The 24,799-nt window shown below is 38.8% G+C and overlaps 1 protein-coding gene across 2 annotated transcripts in view; it reads left to right on the top strand.

Annotated features, from left to right (window-relative positions):
* Nucleotides 1–4,013: 4,013 nt before the first annotated feature.
* Nucleotides 4,014–24,799, top strand: part of ITIH2 (inter-alpha-trypsin inhibitor heavy chain 2) — a 53,546-nt gene continuing 32,760 nt past the window's right edge. Inside the window, exons 1-10 of one of the 2 annotated variants that reach the window (XM_027838527.1) lie at nt 4,014–4,104; nt 4,198–4,376; nt 6,420–6,494; nt 9,616–9,654; nt 12,801–12,973; nt 15,522–15,626; nt 17,442–17,601; nt 18,920–19,027; nt 20,598–20,726; nt 23,449–23,565. In XM_027838527.1, the coding sequence (XP_027694328.1) occupies nt 4,284–4,376; nt 6,420–6,494; nt 9,616–9,654; nt 12,801–12,973; nt 15,522–15,626; nt 17,442–17,601; nt 18,920–19,027; nt 20,598–20,726; nt 23,449–23,565 (999 nt within the window). In that variant the 5' untranslated portion in view covers nt 4,014–4,104; nt 4,198–4,283. Of the gene's footprint in view, nt 4,105–4,197; nt 4,377–6,419; nt 6,495–9,615; nt 9,655–12,800; nt 12,974–15,521; nt 15,627–17,438; nt 17,602–18,919; nt 19,028–20,597; nt 20,727–23,448; nt 23,566–24,799 lie in introns of both variants that reach the window. The other variant, XM_027838525.1, reaches the window with a different exon arrangement.

Raw genomic sequence — 24,799 nt, 5'->3', positions numbered from 1 at the left:
GAGATAGAGATAGAGATAGAGATAGAGATAGAGATAGAGATAGAGATGCAAGCATATAGATATACAGATATAGTTTTGTGATGTTTTTATGAGACACAATTCATGAGACTCAATTTTACTTTGTGACATAATTCTTAAATTTTATTATAAGACATAATTCTCATGAAAGTTAGATGTTTTTGCTGAAGTGAAGATGATATAACTAGAAAGGATTTATTCAAGGATACCATCTCAAGAAGTTATGGAGCTTTCAAAGAGTATGGCTGGTTTTTACATCTAGGTAGACTGATAGTTTACACTTGTAATGTTTTTAGCCTAAATCCATCCCCTTTCCCAACCTTTTTATGGAGAGAATCTACTATTCCTGAAAAGTCAATTAATATGTGAAGGAGGCAGAGGTGAAGGAGAAGGATGAAGAAATGCAGGAAAGTTAGGGAGGAGAGAAGGGAAAACCATTGCTTGCTCTCCAACCATTGGAACAGACTGATTTCATATCAAGCTGCAGATACTTACTAGCTGTTTGACCCTGAGTCAGCAGTGTGCTAGTAAATATTTAACCACTGGCTCTCTAGAGAGAGAAAAAATGTACCCTCGACACACTTTTTAAGTTTAATTTGAATTAGTAACATTTTCTCTGTCACTTTTTAAGTCTAGACAATCAATAAAACAATAAATTGAGCCCTAATTTAAAGCCTTTGATGATTTAGGAGGTGTAAATGCTCACACTGAAAATTCTCCTGAGGAAATATGAGCTGGTTCCAGCATACCCCTGCCACAAGCAAGTCATTCAGCCTCTCTTCGCCTTAGTTTCCTGATCCGTAAAGTGAATATAAGAATGCGAGGACCAAATGAGATAACACACGTAAAGCACTTTACAAACCTTCAAGGACAATAGGATTGCTAACTTTTAGCTATCATTACAGCAAGGATCTTCAGATAGTCCCCCTCTCCAGAAATGTTTGCAGGCTTTAGCTGGGGCGCCTGTCGGAAGTCACTGCCCTGCAGGAAACCAGGTTGAGCTATTTGATAACAGGTTGACCTAAGAAACAAATTATTACTCGTTATATTTGGGGACTTTCCCTGAGTAAATTCTTGGGTGGGGGCAATAAAGCAAAAAGAATATTCGGGGGGCCAACTCTCAGTATCATGTGAGCCCAGAGTCAGTGACCTGCTGATAACAGGAAGACCCGTCTACAATATCATCATCCCTATTAATAAGTATTTCCATCAGCCTACTCCTGAGAAAGACATCAAGGTGGAGCAAATAGAAGAGAGCGTAACAAAAAGACTCAGGAATAAAGTCAAGTGCCTATGTTTCAACCACTGAAAAAGAAAGTTCAACACTATTCATTTCCACATTTTTTTTAACTTTCTTTATATTCGTACAACTTTGAAAGTCTTCAAAGTCCTTTTCAGCCTCCGGACTTAAATGATATTGACCTGCATCTATGCCTCAGAAACACAGGCAGAAACAGCACAGATTGCTTAGCAATTGGGTTCAACTAATCTTTATTAGATCCTTACAAAGTAAAAAACCCTGAAAATTGGCATAAGGATTCTCAAAAAGGAAAGCAATGAGGATTGTGCTGGGAAGTCAAATGATCCTTAGATCATTTTAGAACAGAATGACTGAGATACAGTCACCTCACCACATCAGTCAGTCAGTCAGTCAGTCAATAAGCATTTATTATAGGGCCTGCTATGTGCTAGGCACTTGGCGAAGCACAGGAATATGGATAGATAGACAGACAGATAGATAGATAGATAGGTAGGTAGATAGATAGATAGATGATGGATAGAGATAGAGATATACACATAAATATATATACATACACATATGTATATATCATTATGTTGGAGGTAAGGAGTGTTAATTTCATATATATTTATGTGTGTATATATAGTTGGCTTTATATATATGTAAATTTCCTTTAGATAAAAGAAATATGTATTTGTATATAAAGGAAACTATGTATATGCATATATCTGCTTGTCTGAGGTAAGGAGTAGTATTTTCACATATATATTTTGTATTTATGTGTGTATATATACATGTGTATATATGTATATATAATTTTTACATATTTGTGTATATACATATAAATACATATACACATATACACATATATGTGTGTACACACACACACACACACAGAGCACTAAAGGGAACTACTACTCCTTACCTCAAACAAGCAGAGGATGGATTAGATCTAGTATAAGTAAAAGATGGGAAAGGAGGAAGCAAGGCAGCTAGGTGGCGCCATAGTGCACAGAGTACCAGGCCTGGAGGTAGGAAGACTCGTCTTCCTGAGTTCAAATTTTGCTTCAGACACTTACTAGATGTGTGACCCTGGGCAAGTTACTGAACCCTGTTTGCCTCAGTTTCCTCCTCTATAAAATGAGATGGAGAAGGAAATGGCAAGCCACTCTAGTATCTTTGCCAAGAAAACCCCAAATGGGGTCACAAAGGGTCAGACACGACTGAAACAACTGAACAGCAATAACGTGCCAGGCACTGTGCTAAGTGTTTCACAGCTATTATCTCATTTGATCCTCACACAACAACTCTGGGAGAAAGGCTCTATTATTATCCCTCGTTTACTAGTTGAGGAAACTGAGGCAGGCAGAGGTTAAGTGACTTGCCCAGGGTCACATAGCTAGTAAGGGTCTGAGGCCAAATTTTAATTCAGGTTCAAATGGACTTCCTGACACCAGACCCAGTGCTCTATTCATTGCATATGAGGAAGGTATAGCTAGTCATCTCCTTGGAAAAGATCTGAAGGGGCCTAACATTCTGTAAACTCAATAAAAGTCAATACCAAAATTATACTATGAAGAATGTGTCAGGGGCAGTTAGGTGGTGCAGTAAATAGAGCACCAACCCTGAAGTCAGGAGTACCTGAGTTCAAATCCGGCCTCAGACCAAACACTTGACACTTACTAGCTCTGTGACCCTGGGCAAGTCACTTAACCCCAATTGCCTAAAAAAAAAGAAAAGGCAAGATTTAGCAACTGATTGGATATGTGAGGTGAGTGAAGGAGGGTGACAAGTCCAAGGTAATGTTGAATAACCTAGGAGACTAAAAGGATTGTAGACCTTCAGTAGAAATAGGGACGTTTAGAAGAGGAGAAGCTTAGGGGGAAAGAAAATTAGTTCTGTTTTGGACAATTGCATTTGAGACGCCTCTGAGAAATCCAGTTTGAAATGTCTGATAGACAATTAAACTTTCACCCAGGCTCCTACAGCCAGTACCATAGCTGAAGTGAGACTTCAATTCATCCCTACTTGAATGGAAGGCCTGCCCTCTGCTATGCCATGCTGCTGAATTGATACTGAAGGGTCGGGGTGGGGTGGTTGAAGGTAGGGGGAGAGAGCAAAGCATTTAGTCCTTTGCCCAGTAATCTATTTCAAACTAGACTTGTTTTCAAATCCTCCATTTTAAGGAGCATGGCCAAGTTAGCCTGGTCTTCATTCCTCTCCAGGCAGCACTCCAGACTCTGGATTTTCTGTGCCATGCCCCAGAAACCTCTTCACCCTGGAAGCTTCTCTCTGGACAACACTCATTGAAAGTATCCTCCGCCTCTGAAGTCTCTCCCTCCAATTGGCTGTTTCCTCTCAGAGCCTCCATTTTAAGGAGGACACCCTGGCCAGCCATGTCTTTATTCCTCTCCAGGCTGCTCTCCTGACTTTTATTCTGGACTTTTTCTACCATAGCTCTACACCAGGTATTTTCCCTTGTCTCTCCAAACTGCATTTCAGTTTTCTTTTATGTGTTGTTTTCCCTTCTTAGACTATAAGCTTCCTGAAGACAGCCTCTTTCTGCTGGTGCTAGCACAGTCCCTGTAGCATAGTAAGTGCTTAATATATGCTTGTTTTCTCGACTCTGTTTATTCCCAGAAACTTTTCACTTTGCTCTCCTCCTTTTCCCCAGATAATTCTGTACCAGGCTTTCAGAACAGATGGACAGGAGTTCCAAAGGCTTCCTGCCTAAAATCAACAAAGATTTGCAAAGAGCACCCATCCAAGGCTGACCTGTTATCACAGGACTCAGGACGGAATTTTGCTGTTTGAACAACCCCTGGATGTCTCCTCCACCCCCACAGGTCAGGTTTCAGCTCTAGAATAAATATTTGTTCCACTTCTGAACAAAGTTTGGATTTTTCCCCTTTCTTCTTTTTAATTTTTTTTTTAAACAGAACTATACCTCCCTGTCTCTCCTTTGAACTTGGCATAGTACATCGGAGTGCAGTCCTTCCCACACTGGCTGCTCTGGGCAAAGCAGATGAACAAAATGAAACGGCTCATGGGCTTCCTCCTCTTTTCATTACTTTCCCAAGCACGAAACCTGGATCTCCCTACAAATGGACTCCCTGAAGTGAGTATTTCCACAGAGTGCCTTTCTGAACATCTGAGGCTCTGCTCTCCAAATTGCCTCCTGCTCTTACTATTCATTAACTGAATTCTGTGTGGAATGAAGCTTTCCCATAAAATTCAGTCCACATTCTCAGACTGTTTCATGTTATGATTACTATAGAGAATTTTATATCTCTTAAAACATTAAAATGAGAGGTAAGCCGAGTGAAATGCACTGTTCTCATTCATACATTAAGCGATGAAAGAGAAATGTGCCAGGAAAATCTATTTTCAAAGCACCAGTGTTGTTCATCTCTAAGGAAAGCTGTGGTCCAAAGTTCCAGGACCTAGGCACCTTCAATGGCATATGGGGAGCAGGAGGAGCGGGTTGGCAGAGGACAGAAGCTGTTCTCAGTCAGCTAGGTTCTCTCCACTGCTTTCTACACTGGCAGGGTACATTAGCTGCAAAAATTTTTAAATGCTAAAAAGAATACCCTGGCAGTTTTGCAACTAATTCACTACCTGCTTAGAAATGATCCATTTTCCAAGCACTTTTTACTTGGAAAATGTGCCAGAATTAAGGATTTTTAATTGATTTTTTCAATTAAAAGCATTTTTCTCCTCTTCTTCTGACCTCCTCACCCTCCCACCAGAGGAAAAAGAAAAGAAAAACAAAACCCTTATAACAGATATGCATAATCAAGCAAAACAAATTCCCAAATTGGAGGGATATATAGAAAAATGTGTATCTCCTTCTGCATATGTAGACTATCACCTCACTATAAGGAGATGGATAGCATTCTTCATCATTGGTCCTCTGAAATCATTGTTGGTCATTGCATTGATCAGAATTCTTAAGTCTTTCAGAGTCGTTCATTTTTATAATGTTATTGTGATAGTAAAAATATTAACATTAATTAAATTATTTATGTTATTATTTTGTTATATTATACATTAATAATATATTTTACAATAATATTAATAATTATCCTGGTTCTGTTCACTTTATTCTGCATCAGTTCATTAACATTTTCCTAGATGTCTCTGAAACTGACACATTTGTTGTTTCTTATAGCACATACCCAGTAATACCTCTACCAGGCCTATAACTCAAAGAGATCAAAGGAAAAAAAGAAGAACCTATAAGTACAAAAATATTTATAGTTTGGGTAAAGAAGTCAGGATTCTCAATTAATCCTCTTCCCATTTCTTCCTATTGTTGGGACACAATGTCATTTTAAACTTCTTGGAGACTCATTGCTCAGGTCAATAATATACATTTGATTTGGAGTCAGTTCATAGACAGGTATATACAGTTCAGACACAATTAAAAATATTTAATGTTCCTGAGATCCATCCCCTAAGTCTTTAGAAGATTTTGGCTCCAGCTGATTTTCTGTCAAACTTGGCAATAAATCTTTTAGGCAACCAACTAAGACAATTGCCATGTCTACCTATTCACCTCCCTTCTATGATGGACTATCCTCAAACACATCATCCTAGAAGATCTAAGTTCTTGTCCCAATCTTGCCACTCACTTTCTAGGCCTTGGTTTCCTCATCTGTAAAATGAAGAGGATGGATTAGAAGCTTTCCAAGGCTACTTTCAATTCTAACATTGTATGAACTTTCTCTAGTATAGCTTTCAGTTATCCCTAGGCTTTCATAGGAAATTACAATAACAAATAAAGATCATTCTTTGATATTTGGCTAAGGATAAATCACTTAAAATTTTTTAATAATAATGTCTAATATTTATATATCACTTTGAAGTTTGCAAAGTACTTCACATACACCAGTGATGGCTTGGAAGAGCCTTGTAATGTTATGATTGTGGAATTCCATTTTTAATGGATCTCAAGAAGTCAATTAGTCCAGACTCTGACTCTAAGCAATCTCATAATTATAACACTAAAGATGAATTGTCCTTTATTTTATTCTTGAGAATCTAAAACCTTCCTCAGCAGGCTAGCCCAGAAGCTATTTTCCTCCTTAGTCCCCTATCAGAAGCGTCTATCTGTTGTCAGTGACTTAATCTTTGGAATATTTCCTAAATTCTCTTCTAGTTCATGGACTATGAAGATTTTGTGGAGCTGGATCCTGAAAAGTCTCCTTTTGCTCCTGAAAATAGAAGGCACCAGGTACTGTAAATGTGAGGTCACAAAAGAATACCAATGATAGAGGTAATAATCACCTTTTGACTGTCTAGAGAAGTCGGACTCAGATGTAGGCTCCTTAAGGGTAGGTACTGTAGCACCCATCACCATTGTTGTTGTTGAGTGGTTCTCAGTCATGCCTGACTCTTCATGACCCCATTTGAGGTTTTCTTGACATCGACCCTGGAGTGGTTTGCTATTTCCTTCTGCAGCTTATTTTCCAGATGAGGAAACCAGCAAGCTGGGTTAAAGGACTTGCTCAGGGTCACACAGATAGTAAGTATCTGAGACCAGATTTGAACTCAAGATCAGTCTTCCTGATACCAGGCTGGGCTCTATCCACTGCACCACCTAGCTGCCATCCTATAACCATACCTTACAAATAATTGGTGTTTAATGCATGTTTGTTGAATTGAATTATTGGATGGCTAATTCTGGCATCCACTCAATTTCCTGTTTGCCTTCTGCCATCACAAACTCTAGATTCCAGCAGTCAATTTCTAGTGTATATATATATATATATATCTGTATAGATATAGATATAGATATAGATATAGATATAGATATAGATATAGATATAGATATATAGATATATTTAAAAAAAGAAGATCCAATTCTAAAACTATACAGCATGTTAAGGTCATAGATTCATCAGTTTAAAACTGGAAGAGATCTTTGAAACTCATTGAATCCACTCCACACATTTTACAGATGAAGAGAGGTTAATAACTTATCCAGAGTCACACAATTAGTAAGTATCTAAAACAGGTTTCAAGTCTAGGGTTTTCTGATTCTGAGTCCAGAGATCAATCTCCTGGATTCTCAAAAAAAGGTAATACATGGGTTGGAAATTTAACCCTGTGCTTCCAGCTAGGCCATGAGAATTAGACCACTCTACCACCCATGAGCATAATCTGAAGTCCCCCATAAAAGAAAATTACCTAGCCTCAGTCTGAGGAGTAACTTAAACTTCTAAGACATTTTATCTAGCTTCAGATCTTCAGGCTTAGCTCAGCCCATAGGACTTTTTTAGGTCAAGAGTTCTGTGTCACAATATTGTGCTCTCTTGTGGTCCCAAGGAAGAATGTGCCTTCTACCCTAGACTATCATCTGCTGTGGTATGATGGGATTAACTCACCTCTGCATTGGGTTCATTCACTTGTTTTAGAATCCCATGCTGACTCAGTCACTCATCAAGTCTCCTGAATCCATGATAGCTTATGATATTAACACCCATTTTATTAGCAGTCACTTAGCTTTCTCCCTGTGTCTCCCCTTCAAGAGGAAAGCAGATAAAAAGACTTAAACCGTACAATTACATTTTTCCCAACCATTTCAAAAATAGAACATGTCTCCTGAAGGTGCACAAAGACAAGCCCATCTGACACAGACGTACAACTGTGTTACTTCTCAGGTCCATCAAAATGCCTGTCATTATTAAAAAGAAAGTTTATGCTGTTAATGTACCATTTGGGGGCATTTAAGCTTTTAAAGACTATGTTCATACCTTAAACTAAAGAATTTCCTAACAGTCAGGATGAAGGATCACCCTCTTTCACTGCTACTGGTCATAGAAGCACTACAGTAGTAGGCATCTCCTGTCATTCCCAAAGGTTTCCCATAATACCATTCTCTTGCCATTCCTACTGTACCACTAGGGCTAGAAACAGGAATGACCTGGCTGGCAGCCAGGGGCAGAAAGAAGACATCCATAGGAGTGCATAGAAGGTGGGGCTGAGTAGGAAAGGGAAAGGGCAAAGAAAATACTTGCCCCAGAGTGTTTCACCATAGCTAGGTATACCCAACCCATGCTCCATGCATGCCCATGAAGTCACCCAATGGGAGCTGTAGTTCTGGAGCAAATGACAGCATCATAGAAGGTTTCCTCAGGTCAGTCAGTCAGCCAGCAAGACCTTATTAAGTACATACAATGTGTCAGGCAGGCACATAGTAAGTAGGGATATGAATAAAAGCAAAAGTGTAGTTCCTGCCCTCAAGGAGCTCCTACTCTAATAGGGGAGGCAATGTATAAAAAGTTATTTTCATGTAAGATCTATACAGTGTAAATGGAAGGTAGTCACAGCAGGAAGGGGCTAGCAGGAGGACAGATCAAGAAAGGACTCAGTGAAATTTGATCTGAGTCCTGAAGCAAAGCAAGGAAGCTAAAAGACAGAGGTGGAGAGGGGGAGCATTTCGGGTACAAAATCAGGAGACAAAGTGTCTTGTATGGAGAAGAACAAGTTAGGTCAGTATAGCTGGATCACAGAGTATACGGAAGGAAGCACAGTATTAGAAGACTCAAAAGATAGTAAGGGGCCAGGTTGTGAAGGGCTTTCTTTACATGCCAAACAGAGGAATTTATGTTTGAGTGATCAGGTAATAGGGAGACTCTATAGGTGATGGAGTGTGGGGAGGGGAGGGGAGTATGGATGATACAGTCAGACCAGCTTCAGGAAACTCGCTTTGGCAACTGGGTGGTGGATGGACTGGAGTAGGGAGAGACTTGAAACAGGGAGATCAACCACAAACAGGAGAGGAAACAAACCCAAAGAGTTTAAGTGATTTGCCCAAGGTCACATAGAATTAAAGTGTCAGAGGTGGCATTTGAAACCTTGTCCTACAAAGCAACCACTCAAATCAGAAAGGGGTGGGGAAAGAGACTGGTAAAGTCCGTGGTCAGGCTAGCTCTTTGGCATCAATTTGTTCTACTATATTTACATTCTTCAACCATTAGTTCTAGGAGGTGCAGCTAGGTGGGGTGGTGGATAGAGCATCGGCCCTGAAATCAGAAGGACCTGAGTTCAAATCTGACCTCAGACCAAACATTTGATGCTTATTAGCTGTGTGACCCTGGGTAAGTCACTTAATCCCAATTGCCTAAAAAAAAAACATTAGTTTTGGGATCATGGGCAAGTAATCACAAAGAGGCCAAGAGATATATCCAGTGTTCATACAGGCCAATATCTATTGCTTGGCTGACAATGAATGATTTTCTTCTGTTTATTATACCAGAGAATTTTATCAGAGAAATCAGTTTTTACCCTCAGAGTCCTAGTTAATTAAGGTACTATTGAAATGTAACTTCTTTTCTAACTTCTTTTCCTAGAGAAGCACATTCAGTGATCACGAATCTGACGAAGTAACGGTAAGTTCACCTTACTTCCATAGAAGTGCATTAGGGATCAGGGGCAGAATGACTTTTCTGGAAATCATTATCTGAAAATCAATTCTGCTTTTTTGTCTTGGTTACTGAGAGGGTATTTACTTGACTTGAAATGTTTCCTTGCATAACCTGGGAGAAAGGTTATAAAATGTAGTACTGAAGTATATGGTATATTTGCAAGTGTGAGAAATGCTGGCAATATGTTTAACATACTCAGGTCTTGCCAGTGACCCTGGAAATTCTATGGACATATTTGTGCTTGTTTTCAGACTTAATTGCTGGGTTTTTATTTAAATAAAAACAGTACTAGCTACCTGGAAGGATAAGAGTTTCATGTGGGAATAGCATTTTTTATAGTAAGTAGCCCTAAAATGATATGAAGACACCAAAAAAAATTTCAGTTATGCTCAGAGCTCTGATCTAGAAGGGTACATAGAGAAGCCATTTATAGAATGTGAAATAAAAATTAAAATCATGAGGGTTTTTTTTTTCAGAACTTATTTTTTTTTCAGAACTTACAGTCTTGGGGCCACTGCTAGTGGTAATCAAATGACTGAAAGGTATCACTAATCAATCAACAAGTATTCATTAGGAGCTTATTATGTGCCAGGTTTACTCACTTTAACTTCTCCATATGAGTAAGCCTTAACTGTGACTAGGATTTCCTATTTCCTATATTCCACAGCTATATATTGAATAAGGTTGAAGGATTGTTTACTTCTTATCTATTCTGGTCAAACTTAGTTGTCTCATACAACAAGATTACCAATGATGAAAGGAAGAGTATGTGGGGGGAAAAATCCATTACCATAGAATCTATGACCAACAAGCACTTATTAAGCACCTACTATGTGCCATAAGCTACAAATATGAAAATAAGACAGTCCTTGCCCTCAAGGAGCTTATGGTCTACACACCATGTGCAAGAACTCTGTGGTGAGAACTGAACAGTCATTCCTACACAGTAATACTTTTATTTCTCTCTAATTGAGCCTCTATTTTGCCCCACTCCCACCCCAGAGCTGAAGTTCCCAATGTTCTCAAATTGGTTTCTCCCTCACCTGAGATCTGACATGCATGATTCCTTCTAACTCTGACACGATATAATTCTTCTCTCTTCTTCCCCAACCACTTGTACCACCCTTCAGTAAAAGGGCTTGCCTTCTTCTTTGAGAAAATCAGGACTATCTGTCATGAGCTCTTTTATCTCCTCTACTCTGTGTATGGCTTCACTTGTCCTCTCCTCTTTGGCTCCAGTCTCAGAGGATAAGATTCCCCTTCTCTTGCCAAAGCCAACCACTCAACTTGTGCCCTTGATCCTATCCTTTTTTCAACTGTTTTGGGAACTTTCTTCTTCAATAATTCCTTCTATCTTTCTCATCAGCAATTTCCCCTATCTACTGCCTCCTTCTCCACTTCCTACAAATGTGCCTTGTTCTTCCCTAACTTAAAAAAAAACTTCCATTTAACTCAAAGATGTCTTCAAGTTATCCTCCTGTATCTCTCTTCCTTGTCACAGGTAAACTTCTCAAAGGGGTTCTTAACCTTGAGTCCATGAACTTGTTTCTTTTTTTAATATTTTTATAGTTGTATTTTAATATAATCCTATGCATTATATTTTATGCATATGAAAATTATTCTGAAGAGAAGTCTGTAGACTTCATCAGATTATCAAAGGAGTCCATCATACACACACACACACACACACACACACACACACACACACACACACATCCAAGCACTAGAAAGAATAGTTTATGCTTGCTGCTCTCATTTCCTCATCCACCCATCTGAACTGAACTCTTACAATCTGACTTCCAATACTCCAACACTCTACTAAAACTATCCTCACTAGATGTTTTACTGATTGCTGAATCTGATGACATTTTTTTGCCTCATCTTCCTTGACCTCTTTACTGCTTTCAGTACAGTTGACCTTCTGCTTCTCCAGAACTGTCTCCCTTTGTTTTGACTCCTGTGACACTGATCTCTCTTAATTCTCATCTTACACGTCCAACCATTCCTTCCTAACCCCCTTTGCCGGTTCATTGTTCATCTTCCTAAGCATGGGTACTCCATAATGCTTTATCCTAGACTAATTTCTTTTTACTTTTTACATTCTCACTTCCTCATCTGCTCCCATAGGTTCAATTATTACCTCCACACAGCTGACTCCCAAATTTATATATCCAGCCCTCATCTCTCCTGAATTCCAGTCCAGCATTTCCAACTTCTTGCCGATCATCTCCATTTAAATGAACTAGCAGCATCTCAAAATCACCAGTCCTTCTTCCTAGCCTTATCTTACATTATTCTCCTCACTCTATGCCCCAACAAAACTATGATACTGTTCCCTGAATTTGACAAGCATCTCCCACCTCCATGTTTGCACATGCTCACCTTTATGTGTATGATGGACTCCTTTCCTGCTAAATATGCCCTCTCCCTCCTCAAATATCTCCAGTCTTTTGTACTATCCCTTGTCTCTTTTAATTCTTACCTTATATTATACTTATCTATGTATGTACTGTGTTGTAGTAGAACATGAGCTCCTTGATTGCAGGGACTGTGGCATTATTATCGTTGTATCACTAGTACCTAGCACAGTACCTAGAACGTAATAGTTGCTTAATAAACTTTTGTCAAATTGAATTAGGTGCCAAGATCAAAATAAAGGCAGGGAAATTGGATTCTAGAGGTTACACCCAGCCCTTTTGCCTCACCTTTGGGATATGTACCTGAGCCAATCCCCTCCCATATTCCTACCCCCCCTGCATTCTTCCCCTAGTTGCCCCACTTCTCTTAAAGATTATCTCCTACACTTTCTTACTTCTGACCTTAATCTCCAAGTTTATTTATGTATTTTTCATCTAATAATAAAGCTAGAAGGGATTCCAAGAAATCTTAAATTAAAAGCAGCCCTCTAACTGTTATATGTAGAAAAGTAATATTTTTTAAAAGCACAGATAACATTTTTATAGTACCTTATAATTTACAAAGTGTTTGTCTATGGCTTATCAATATAAAGTATTAAATAACTACAGTAACTCTATGTACTTTTCCTATATGTATAGTTATTTTATTTCTTAGTCACCTCAGGTATTTATAATCCTTTTTCTCAACCACAGGAAAATGTTGATGACCAAATAACTCTTCACAGTTATAAAGTCCAATCTACTGTTACATCCCGAGTGGCCAATACTATTGTACAAAGCAAAGTGGTGAATAATTCTCCATATCCACAGAATGTAGAATTAGATGTTCAGATACCCAGAGGAGCCTTCATTACCAACTTCTCCATGTGCGTAAGCTTTAACTATGACCATGACTTTCCATTTCCTCTGTTCTGTGACTCCACATTGAATAAGACAGAAGGACGGTTTACTTTCCATATATTTTAATTAAACTTAGTTCTCTCGTGTAACAAGATGACCAATGATGAGAAAAAAGAGAATGTGTAAAAAAAATCAATTACCATAGAAACATAGTATTTTATAACTGGAAGGGACCTTGGTAATCACATAATTCAATCCCTTCACTTGACAGAGGATGAAACTGAGTCTAAGAGAGATTAAAGTAGCTTGCCCAGGGTCAAACAGTGACCTAATAGAAAAGCTTGGATTTGAATCAATTTCTCTTGTCTCATATGGCCTTCCTTTCCCCACTTCATTACACTGACTCTTGCCATAAATTCCCATGTCAATAAAATGTGGCTTCATATAAGATGCATTCCCCTCAAACAAATTCCAAAATCATTTCATAGCCCATAAATGACACATGAAACCCTTTAAATTATTTTAGCACTCTCATAACTACAGATTTTTTTTCAAAATGGAAGAAAACTTTTAAAGTTAAGTCTATAATAGAAACCACATGGCTAATCTGCCAATAGTTATTTAGACAAAGAAAGAAGTAATGAGTGTTGTTGTTGTTCAGTCATTTTCAGTCCTGTCTGACTCTTCATGACCCCATTTGGGATTTTCTTGGCAAAGATACTAAAGTGATTTACCATTTCCTTCTCCAGATCATTTTACAGATGAGGAAACTGAGGCAAACAAGATTAAGTGATTTGCCTAGGGTCATATAACTAGTAAGTGTCTAAGGCCAGATTTGACTAACTCCAGGCCTGGCACTGTATCTACTGAACCACCTAGCTACCCAGTAGAGTGTAGAATGATCAATTCTTGTGTTTACTAGACCTGTAACTCATATCCTGATGAGTAGTGAAAAATTCAAACATGATTATGCACCTTTAAGAAATTCACACTTTCTGGGGCAGCTAGGTGGTACAGTTGATAGAACACTGACTGTAGAGTCAGGAGGACCTGAGTTCAAATCCACCCTCAGACCAAACTCTTGACACTTGTGTGACCCTGGGCAAGTCACTTAACCCCAATTGCCAAAAAAAGAAAAAAAACTCAAATAAGAAATTCACACTTTTTCGAAGGGATGACTCTAGGACAAATTGTGAAGTAGACAAAATTCATTCTGAACACAAGGCTGACTTTACAAAGTTGGCTACATACATAGTGAGATTTAAGGAGTGCTGGGCAAGGTCCCCAGCTAATAATATCTTCTTTGCCCCACAAGGTGTCTGATTTCACTGTTAAAGTTTCTGAAGGCTTTTTAATTTTAAGAGTTCTTTCACAAAATATAATATCTCTATGAAGGGGAGAAACATCATTATTTTCTAATATCTTAGTAAGGATTGAATGTCAGCTGAGCTTAGAGCAAAACAGATTCAGAAGGTGGGGGTGAAGAAGCCTTTTGCAATCACAAAAGGATCAATGAGGGGAGAAAAGTCAAGCTAAAGGGGAAGACAGCCAGAGACAAACTTACTACATTTTGCTCAGACATTTGCACACACATTTTCTGTGCCAGTTCCCCATACAACCCCCCCTCACAGCCCTCTTCCCCTCCTAGCCCAGGCACCCAATGCTCCTATGCTACTCTGAGTCCCTCCAGACCTTCAGGGAATCTAATAAATTCACAATGAGTAGTTAAGGATTTAATGTACTATTCCTCCCAGCCTCGTTGACATTCTATAAAACAGCAAGAAAGACATCAGTTGACTTTTAGGTATCTTCAATAAGACAGTGTGTTAGACAGCACAATAAGACAGAGCACAGGGCAGCTAGGTGGTGTAGTAGATAGAGCAACGACCCTGGAGTCAGGAGGACCTGAGTTCAAATCCGGAATTAGACATATAACGCTCACTAACTGTGTGACTCTGGGCAAGTCACTTAACTCCAATTGCCTCACCAAAAAAAAAAAAGACAGCATTTTGGGGTTTTGGATTTTTGGAAGGGGACCTTCCAGTTCCCTAAAATCACACTAGTCATGAGATGTTCACCCCCAGCCTTGGCTCTTATGGTTATGCACTTGTTTATCCAGCCAGATTGGCCCTCTAGCTGTTTTTCACCCACTACTCTGTCTCTTAATGCCATGCCTTTACATAGTCTGTTCCCGTGTCTGAAATGCAAGACCTGCTCACCGTTATTTCCTAAAATGCCTAGTTTCCTTCAAAGCTCAACTCAAGCAACAACTTTTATATTAGGCCTTTTTTGATTCACCCAGCTTCTATTGCTATCCCCTCATACCTGCACATATTTTGCATATGTTTATATATATACACATGCTCTTTCCCCCTTTTATAATGTAAGCTCCTTTGAGGGCAAGGCACAGTTCCATTTTGTCTTTGTTTCCAGAACCTAGGACAGCATCTTCTAGGTAAATGATCATGCCTTAGAGATGAAAAAATGTAAGGTAGCTATTATTAGGTTGTCTCCTTGTGTCTATTTCCTAACTAGATCCTTTGACCAACTGGGTCCTTTGCTCTTCTCTTCTAGGACTGTGAATGGGGAAACATTTACCAGCACAATTAGAGAGAGGACTGTGGCTCGTAGGCTCTATGCACAAGCAAGAGCCAAAGGCAAAACTGCTGGATGGGTGAGGTGAGAGCAGGGCAAGGACCCATCATTGCCTTTTTTCTTTTTCCCTGTTATTAAACTCTTTCTGTTATCCTTTTCCTAGGATTACTCTCTTCTCAAGTTAGAAATTATGTGGCCCTTAAAGAGGTATAATACTGCCCTACTTCTCACTTAAGTCACTAGATCTCTCCATAGTCTGCTCCAAAAGTGGGCACATGTATACCTAGAACCAGCTCTATCTATCACCAGAAGCAAGCAGCATAAATGATGCTCCAAAATCAACTTTCTAATATCAGTGCAATTGATGAGGAAAGGAGTAAAATCCTCAAAAATGTCTTAGAGATCTTGGACATCAGATTTGGGGGCACAGACCCCATGGGACACTACTACTATCTTAATGGAGTTTGAGTGAAATTTGAGATTCTAGGACACAGTAGAAGGAGGGGCTGGAAATTTCCCTTATTTGCCACTTAGGATGCCAAGGGGAAGAGCCCAATGAAGCATATGATTCAGGGCAGGCCCCTACTCACAGCTCTGGTATCCAGAAGGAGGAAGGTCCTGCAGTTGGGACACTGGGTTCTTGACACTAGCTGTTACATTCTATATTACTTAGGTCATGGCTTAGAACATAAGGGTAGCTATCAAGGCCCTTAGTCTCAGCCCTGGTCAATGCAACATGCTTCTAAAGGAGAATACTGATGTGGCTCAGAGGCAGAGCATCACAAGGCAAAATGCAGCACAATACAGAAGCTAACACAGAGAAAATAAAGCAAACAAGCCTTTTTGAGAGAAAATATTTTCTATATGGGGCAGCTAGGTGGTGCAGTGGTTAGATCGCCAGTCCTGGAGTCAAGAAGACTCTTCTTCTTCAGTTCAAATCCAGCCTCAGACCCTTACTAACTGTGTGACCCTGGGCAAGTCACTTAACCTTGTTTGCCTCAGTTTCCTCATCTGTAAAATGAGCTGGAGAAGGAAATGGCAAACCACTCCAGTATCTTTGACAAGAAAACCCCAGATGGGGTCATGAAGAATTGGACACAACTGAAATGACTAAACAATAGCAACACTCACAATCAGAGGCAACCAGGGAGAATGGAAACAAGACCACTGAGATGCCGGGTGAAATAAGGCACCAAAGCCAGGAAAGCCTGGGGGCTTTTCACAAGATTCTTATCTGAGAGAAGCAAAAGACAGGGTCAACTGGAATAGAATTCAACTGGGCTCCAGCTCTAGGGGGAGGAAACACCATTTGTTAAGTTCCTCTTTTAATAAATTATTCTTGCTAACCACAAACTGAGTTTAGCTGCTTCTGAAGGAGAAAAGTACTGTCAGCATCCTCTATATCTCAGGGCCAAGATGCTCTACTTTTGGCTGAGAGATCCAGAAAATGCCTGGATTGTCCTATCACTAACCGATCATGTCTCTCTGCTAAGCTTGTGATTAGTTTCCCAAGTTCTTCATTTATTTCCTTTTTCTGTCTAAGTAGTGTACTTGGAAGAAGGAAGAAGGAAGGAAACATGAACTTTTTAAGTACCTACTATGTGCCAGACATTATGTTGCTAAGCACTTTACAAATGTTATCTCATTTGATCCTCATAAAAACTCAGGGAAATAGGTGCTACTAATACCCCCGTTTTACAGATGAAGAAACTGAGGCAAACAGAAGTTAAGTGACTTGCCCAGAGTCATATAGCTAGTAAGTATCTGAGACCAGATTTGAAATCAGGTCTTTCTGACTCTAGGTCCAGCACTCTATCCACTATGCCAACTAGCTGAAGAATCATTCTATGTTGTTACATTTGGAATAATGTTTATTTTTATGGATAACACTTTCAGCAGCAACTCTCTTGATATGGAGAATTTCAAAATTGAAGCAAATGTCCTCCCAGGATCTAATGTGCAGTTTGAGCTTCATTACCAAGAAGTGAAATGGAGGAAATTGGGATCCTATGAACATAAGATCTATCTGAAGCCTGGTCGATTAGCCAAACACTTAGAGGTAAGAGCTTTCTCACATAATGTAGAATACCCAAAAAATCTTAGTGAAATTTTAAAAGACTAAATATCTTAAACTTTAATAAACCTTGAGGGCTTTTTCAAAGGAATCCAAATAAAGAACCACAAGAAGATTGGATCATCATATTTTGAGTTTATGCCATAAGAGAATCACTTGATGGAGCTGGGCATGCTTAGCCTCGAGAAGAAAAGATAGTTGTTTTCAAGTATTTGAAGGGCTGCCATGTAGAAGGCAGACTTGCGAGTCACATTAGACTTATTCTGCTTGGTCCCAGGGGTCAGAACTAAGAGCCAAGAATCAGGCTTAGCCTTGATACAAGGGTAAACTTCCTAAAAATTAGAGCTAACCAAAAACAGAAGGAACTACCTCAGGAACTAAAGAGTTTCTCTTTACCAAAGGTCTTTAGGTTAATGCTGATGACTACTTTGGGGGCATTTTGCAAAGGAGCTCAGGTAAGGATTGGACTAAATGACTTACAGAATATCTTCTATTTCTGAGATTCAATTATTCTGTGATAATGTGATGAACTGAATCTAGGCTTCGTACCTGTTAGTGTACTGTGAATTCTACCAATCTGCAGTCTTTCATTACTTTATTTTTCTAGGTAATTTTCTTATATGATTTCCTAATATATAGTAGTCAGATAATTTCTCTGCATTTTTAGGAGAATTAGACAACTTTTATATTATATCTCTCAATTCCGTCCTCCAGCTCCATCAGTTTTATTTGCAAAGCTTTCAAACATTCTTCTACCTGGGTAATTTTTTCATTTATTTTGCCATTTCTCCCATTATTTTCACAATTTTGCTCTTCAGCACAAAAATGTTACTTATTGGTGAATTCTTTGTTTTATTTATGTTTTCCATGGATATTTCCAGATTGTTAAGTTTTGTCATCATTTTGTCTTGTTCCTTATTTGGTTCTTTGGTTTTTTGCTTATTCACACTGTTGTGTCTTGTTCCAGTCTCACTTCTGATGCTATTGTTTGTTTTAATTACTAATATTTTGCTTTTGTTTCTTTACTTCAATTTCAATTCATTGTATTTAAATATTTTTTTTACTAATTTCTCAGATTGTTCCTCTTCATTTTCTGAGAGTTAATTTGCTTGAAGCTTAATACCTCTGGGTTTTTTGTTTTTATTTTTTGGGTTTTGAGGGGCGTGTCTGTTACTGTTTTGTAGGAGGATTTTGAGGAACAGTGCTCTCTTCCAACTTACTCTGCCATCTTTTAAAAATTCTCTTAAAAGTTTTTTTTTAAAGGATTGTTAATGCTGTAAATGCCCTTCCTCCCTGCTTCCAGGTAGATGTATGGATTGTTGAGCCACAAGGGATTCGTTTCCTTCATGTTCCAGAAAATCTTGGAGACCATTTTGATGGAATTCCAGTTATAACTAAAGGCAAACAAAAGGTAAAGTAAACATTGCATTAGTACCAAGTAACCTAAGTACCTGTTAGCTTATGTGTTATCTTCTTCTTGTGTCCTGCAAAAAAGGAGAAAGGATCAAGGCAAGGCAAGATAATATTTAAATGTTATTTTTTCCATGCTAAGCACTGTGAAGTACCTAATGTGAATTAGTGGGGTATACCTGTAGTCTAGTCTAGACCACAATGGAAAACTAAGAATGGAATTCCCAGAAATCCACTTCTAACCTGACTCTATTTTGGCACCTCAGTTTCCCCCAATAGGATATCCCTCTGTCAGTGGACTGAATATAGCTTTAATAAAACCTAAATTATCTTGAAATTTTGGTTGATTTTCAACTACCATAGCAGTCATTCAGCTCGCTTCTCCCCCAGTGTGGTCAGCAAAGAAAACATCTCTCAGAAAGGCAATGTAACCACCAGTAAAAATATAGTTTTCTTATACCTTTTAGAAGGTGGATGGAGGAAACTGGCATATATTCCCTATACACAGTACCTTTTGGGAATTTATGCTGGGGCTTATTACCATGATAGTAACTAAAAATCTGTTTACTGCTTTAAGCTTTACAAAGTGCATTCCTTGCCAGCTCAGGGTTTGTTATCTTATGAAGTAGGTAGTGTAAATATTTTTCACATTTTACAGATGAGGAAACTGAGGCTCGGAGAGGTTAAGTAGTTTGCCCATAGTCATTCAACTAATAAGTGTCAGAACCAAGACTCAGATTCAGATCTTCTGACTCCAAGTGCAACATTATTTCCACTTCATATGTGGAATGATCACTAAACAGAACCACTCCACCTATGCAAGCTAGAAGGAGTGATATTCCATCAGCTCCGTCAGTCAAACCAGCATGGTTTAACATGAGTTCAATATTTTTGAACTGGAGGAAGCCAGTCAGTTAGAATATTAAGCATCTACTATGTGTCAGGCATTGTATCAAGTGCTGAGGATACCAAAAAAGAAGGGAAAAAATAGTCCTTATTCTTTTTTTTTTTTGGTGAGGCAATGGGGGTTAAGTGACTTGCCCAGGGTCACATAGCTAGTAAGTGTTAAGTGTCTGAGACTGGATTTGAACTCAGGACCTCCTGACTCCAAGGCCAGAGTTCTATTCACTGCACCACCTAGCTGCCCTAACAGTCCTTATTCTTAAGGAGCTCATAGTCTAACGAGAGAAACAACATGCAAACAACTACGTATAAACAAGATATAAACAAAATAAATTGGAGATAATCTTAGAGGGAAGGCACTAAGATTAAGGAGGACTGGGAAAGACTTCTTGAAGAAGATGGGACTTTAGGGGAGATTTGAAGGAAGCCAGGGAAGCCAGGAGGTGGAGATGATGAGAAAGAACATTCCACACATGCTGGACAACCAAAGAAAATGCTCAGAATCAAGAGATGGAATGTCATATGAGAGGAACAGCAAGGAGGAGAGTATCATTGGAATACAGAGTACATAGAAAAGAGTGGGTAGAAGAGAGTTCTAAGATCACTGGAAAGGTAGGAAGAGGCTGGGTTATGAAGGACTTCACCTTCATGTTGCCATTCTTTTCTAGGCACATGTTTCCTTTAAACCAACAGTAGCTCAACAAAGAAAATGCCCCAGTTGCTCTGAGACTGCAGTAGATGGACAGCTGGTCATGAAGTATGACGTGACTAGAGAAAAGAAAGCTGGTGAACTTGAAGTAAGTATGTAGCAGCTCTATCTTGGGGAGTCTCTAGTAACACCAAGTCAAGATATTTCTTACACAGTAGAAAAAGACCATGGATTCGGTGGCCTGAAATTCCATTTCAGGTCCATAGACTTTAGAGAAAGGTCTAGAGAAGCATTTCTCTCTTTTGGTTCTTAAACAAGATTTTTCAGATTAAGAGGATTTGCTGATGTGTGGTCTGAAGGAAATACCATAGAAACAGAAGTTATAGCTGAGGATAACAAGGGTCTTTATATTTGCTACAGGACGTTATAAAGATGAAGGAACCAGACTATGAAGCATGAGATAAGGGTCAAATTAGGTAACACAATTGAAAAATGGGAATTCATCAGATCCAATTCAGTTAAATAACTAAATGTCTGATAGATGCATGTAGTCACTATTTATTAAGCACCAGGGGTGGTAGAAAGTTTAGATAAAGCATGGTATCTGTTCTCGTGGAGTTCAGTCTAAAAGAGAGACATATCAATGAGGATAATACACAATTCACGATAAGGACATGAAGGAATTACAGAATTTCAGAATTTGAGAGTTGGAAGGGACCTCAGCAGCCATATACATGAAAGGAATTCCCACTATGACATTCCCAACAGGAGACTGTTTAGCCCAGGGGTGGAGAACCTGTGGCCTCAAGGCCACGTGTGGCCCTCTGGGTCCTCGAGTGCAGCCCTTTGACTGAATCCAAACTTCACAGAACAAATCTCCTTAATAAAAGGAGATAAATAATAAATAAATAGAAATAAAAATAAATTAAAAAGGAGATAAATAATAAAAATCTCCTAGGGGGCCAAATGTGGCCTTGAGGACATAGGTTCCCTACCCCTGGTAGCCTCTGATTGAGAATTTCCAAAGAGGGAGAACCCCACCACCTCTCAAGGCATATCATTCCATTTTTGAAACCTCTTCTTGTTAAGGCTTTTTTCCCCCTGATATCAGTCTTAAATTTGCTTCTTGGAAACTTCTTCTCATTGTTTTGGGTTATACCTTATGGGGCCAAGCAGAAAAAAAATCTATTCCTTCATCCAAATGACATTCTTTCAAGAGCTTGAAGACAGCAATCATGTGCCCCCTCCACCCCACCCAGCTAAACTTACCCAGTTCTTTCAACTGCTCTTCATATATCACCATCCTGGTCACCCTTCTCTGGACACACTCTTATCAATAACCTTCTTAAACCATGACTTCCAGAACTAAAGGCATCACTCCATGTGTTGCTTTTTTTTTTTTTTTGAGGCAATCAGGGTTAAGTGACTTGCCCAGGGTCACACAAGTAGCAGGTGTCTGGGACCAGATTTGAACTCAGGTCCTCCTGACTCTAGGGCCAGTGCTCCATCCACTACACCACCTAGCTGTCCCCATATGCTGCTTAATGAAGTCAGAGTACAATGTGAATATCTCCTTCCTATTCCTGGGAGTTACACTCCTTTTAATGCAGCCCAAGATTGCATTAGCTTTTGTAGGCTGCCATATCAGATTGCTGACTCATACTGAGCTTGCAGTTTTCAGAATTGCTGTGTAGACATATCTACCTCACCTCATGCTTGAAAAGTTGACTTTGTACCCAAATGCAAGACATTACATTTGTCCTTATTGAATTTCATCTTATTAGATTCAGTCCAATGCTCTGGACTCTCAAGTTCCTTTTGAATCCAGCTTCTGTCATCCAGCGAGGAGGAAGGGTGACCTCCCACTGACCACCTCTCGATCATCAAGATACAAAGTGGGGTTCTGTGAAGTCTAAGATGAGAAAAGTCGTTACTGACCATGGGGATCAGGAGAGGTTTCATAGAGGAAGCGGCTTCTGGCTTGGGCTTTAAAGAATGGCCAAGAATTCATTACGAAGAGTAGGGATTTCATGAACCTTTGTTGTATAGAATGGAATGGAACTGAATCTGATGAACTCATTCTAAAGTGAAGTCAGTGGCCCTTGCAACTAGGTCACTGTTGAAGAAAGGTTTCAGGAAAGTGGTGGGGCGGGAGAAATATTCACAAAATAATGCTTGGTAAATAATGTTTGGGATTTCCCAAGGAGTCTTTTGAGTAGCAAGAGGCTCAATGTGGAAGAAGTGGCATGGCTCCTGCAGAGGTTGCTTGTGAAAATGTAGAATTTGGTTAACTTAAGGATTTTTTTCTTTTTTTTACTAGGGTAAGTAATAATGAAAAAGACTCCTTGAGTACTAGATCAAAACAGAATGGTTAGCACCTCTCATAAAGGAGATTTATATTAAATCTAAAGCAATAAAGATTATGATAAGTATGCAGTATATTAACATTTTAAGTAATACTTCAGAAAATTGCTGAGGAGATTAATGAGTAATGGTCCATTTCTCCCAAAATGTCCATTTCCTATACATAAGCTTTTCTTAATTTCAAAAGGAAGCAATAGACGTTTATCTGAAAAACAGAATGCAACGCAATTATGCAGATTTTATCTTTATAGAGTGATCAGACACACATAAAAACTCAAGATTATTCCTCATTCTATTATTTTTTATATTTATGGCTCCTTAAGAAAAAACAACTCATTGGCCTTTGACCAGAACACAGCAGAACTTGGGAGCAAATTATTCCAAAAGAGTATGACTTTTCCTTCTAAAGACTGTTTCATGCTGAACTGAGTGTTTCAGAGTTGTTGATGTGATCATTATTTATCACTGAAAACAGGCCTAGTGACTGGAACTTCATTCTTTTACAGGTCTTCAATGGTTATTTTGTGCACTTCTTTGCTCCTGAAAGCTTGGATCCAATTCCTAAAAACATCCTTTTTGTCATTGATGTTAGTGGATCAATGTGGGGAATTAAAATGAAACAAGTGAGTATTTTATAGGTAGTGACTACAAGGCCAATCTCAAGGCCTTCTCAAAGGAGATTTCCCTGCCTTTCTTTGGCCCGTCTAGACAAGAACTACCTTACACACACACACACACACACACACACACACACACACACAGTCATGCAAAATGGCCGTCGGACACTGAGATTCAATTATTGCGAATTTGTGAATGTGCAAATCCTGTTCCTTGAAGAACTTTAAGAGTGAAATGAATTGTTTTCTTAGGATTATAGGCTTCTATAGAACACTTCCATTGTAGCCAAGCCAAACTTCAAATAATTCCCCCCACCTAAAATATTTTTTCCTCTTCAGTAATTTATGTCCATATTTTCTTAATCTCAAAATTCATCTTCTTCAAAAAACTGTCTCCATCTAACTCCATCTAACTTATTCCTTCTTTATTCCACATCCCCTCCACACTTAAGAATCCAAAATCATAAAATTTTAATGTTGGAATAGACCTCCAAGGCCATTTTGTTCAACTCATAACCCCAAAAAGAACTCCCACCACAACACACTGGACAAGTGGTCATCCTGTCTCTGTTTGATGACTTTAAGTGATGGGGAACTCATTACCTCATTAATTCAAGGCAATTGATTTCAGTTTGGGATGCATTATATTGTTAGGAAGTTTTTCCTTACGACAAGTCTACTATGGCAAACTTTAAAATGCTATATAAATTCTAGTTATTATTATTATAACTAGCTTTTATAAAGTGATTTACATACATTATTTTATTTGAGCTCCACTCCAGCACTGTGAGCTAAGTAATACAAATGTTTTCCCCATTTTACAAAAGAGAAAATGAATACTCAGAGTGGATATATAATTTCCTTAAGGCTATCTTGCAGATTAATGGTAAAACTGGGATAGGATCCTAGGTCTTCTGTCTCTAAATCTAGTACTCTTCCTCCCATATTGTCTCTCAAAGATTGCAATTTAACTGGAGGGAGAGGAAAAACACACATATACACCAGAAACAACTAGACAACTAGACAATTAATTATTTAATAACATAAACAAGTACAAGCTGACACAGTCTAAGAAATGTGTGAAAATTGCAAAGAAGAAATTCTAGACTTTTTGCCAAATTAATTAATTTATTTATCCATTTATTGTTCATCTATCATAAGCTTAACACTAAGCTTGGAAAAAGAAGGCTAACCCCAGAAGTAGTTTACAATCTCATAGGATCACAGATTTAGAGCTGGA

The sequence above is a fragment of the Vombatus ursinus genome, unplaced genomic scaffold (assembly GCF_900497805.2).
Source record: "Vombatus ursinus unplaced genomic scaffold, bare-nosed wombat genome assembly UNPS02014830.1, whole genome shotgun sequence".
In the NCBI taxonomy this organism is placed as follows: Eukaryota; Metazoa; Chordata; class Mammalia; order Diprotodontia; family Vombatidae; genus Vombatus; species Vombatus ursinus.
This window is presented reverse-complemented; position numbering and strand designations above follow the sequence as displayed.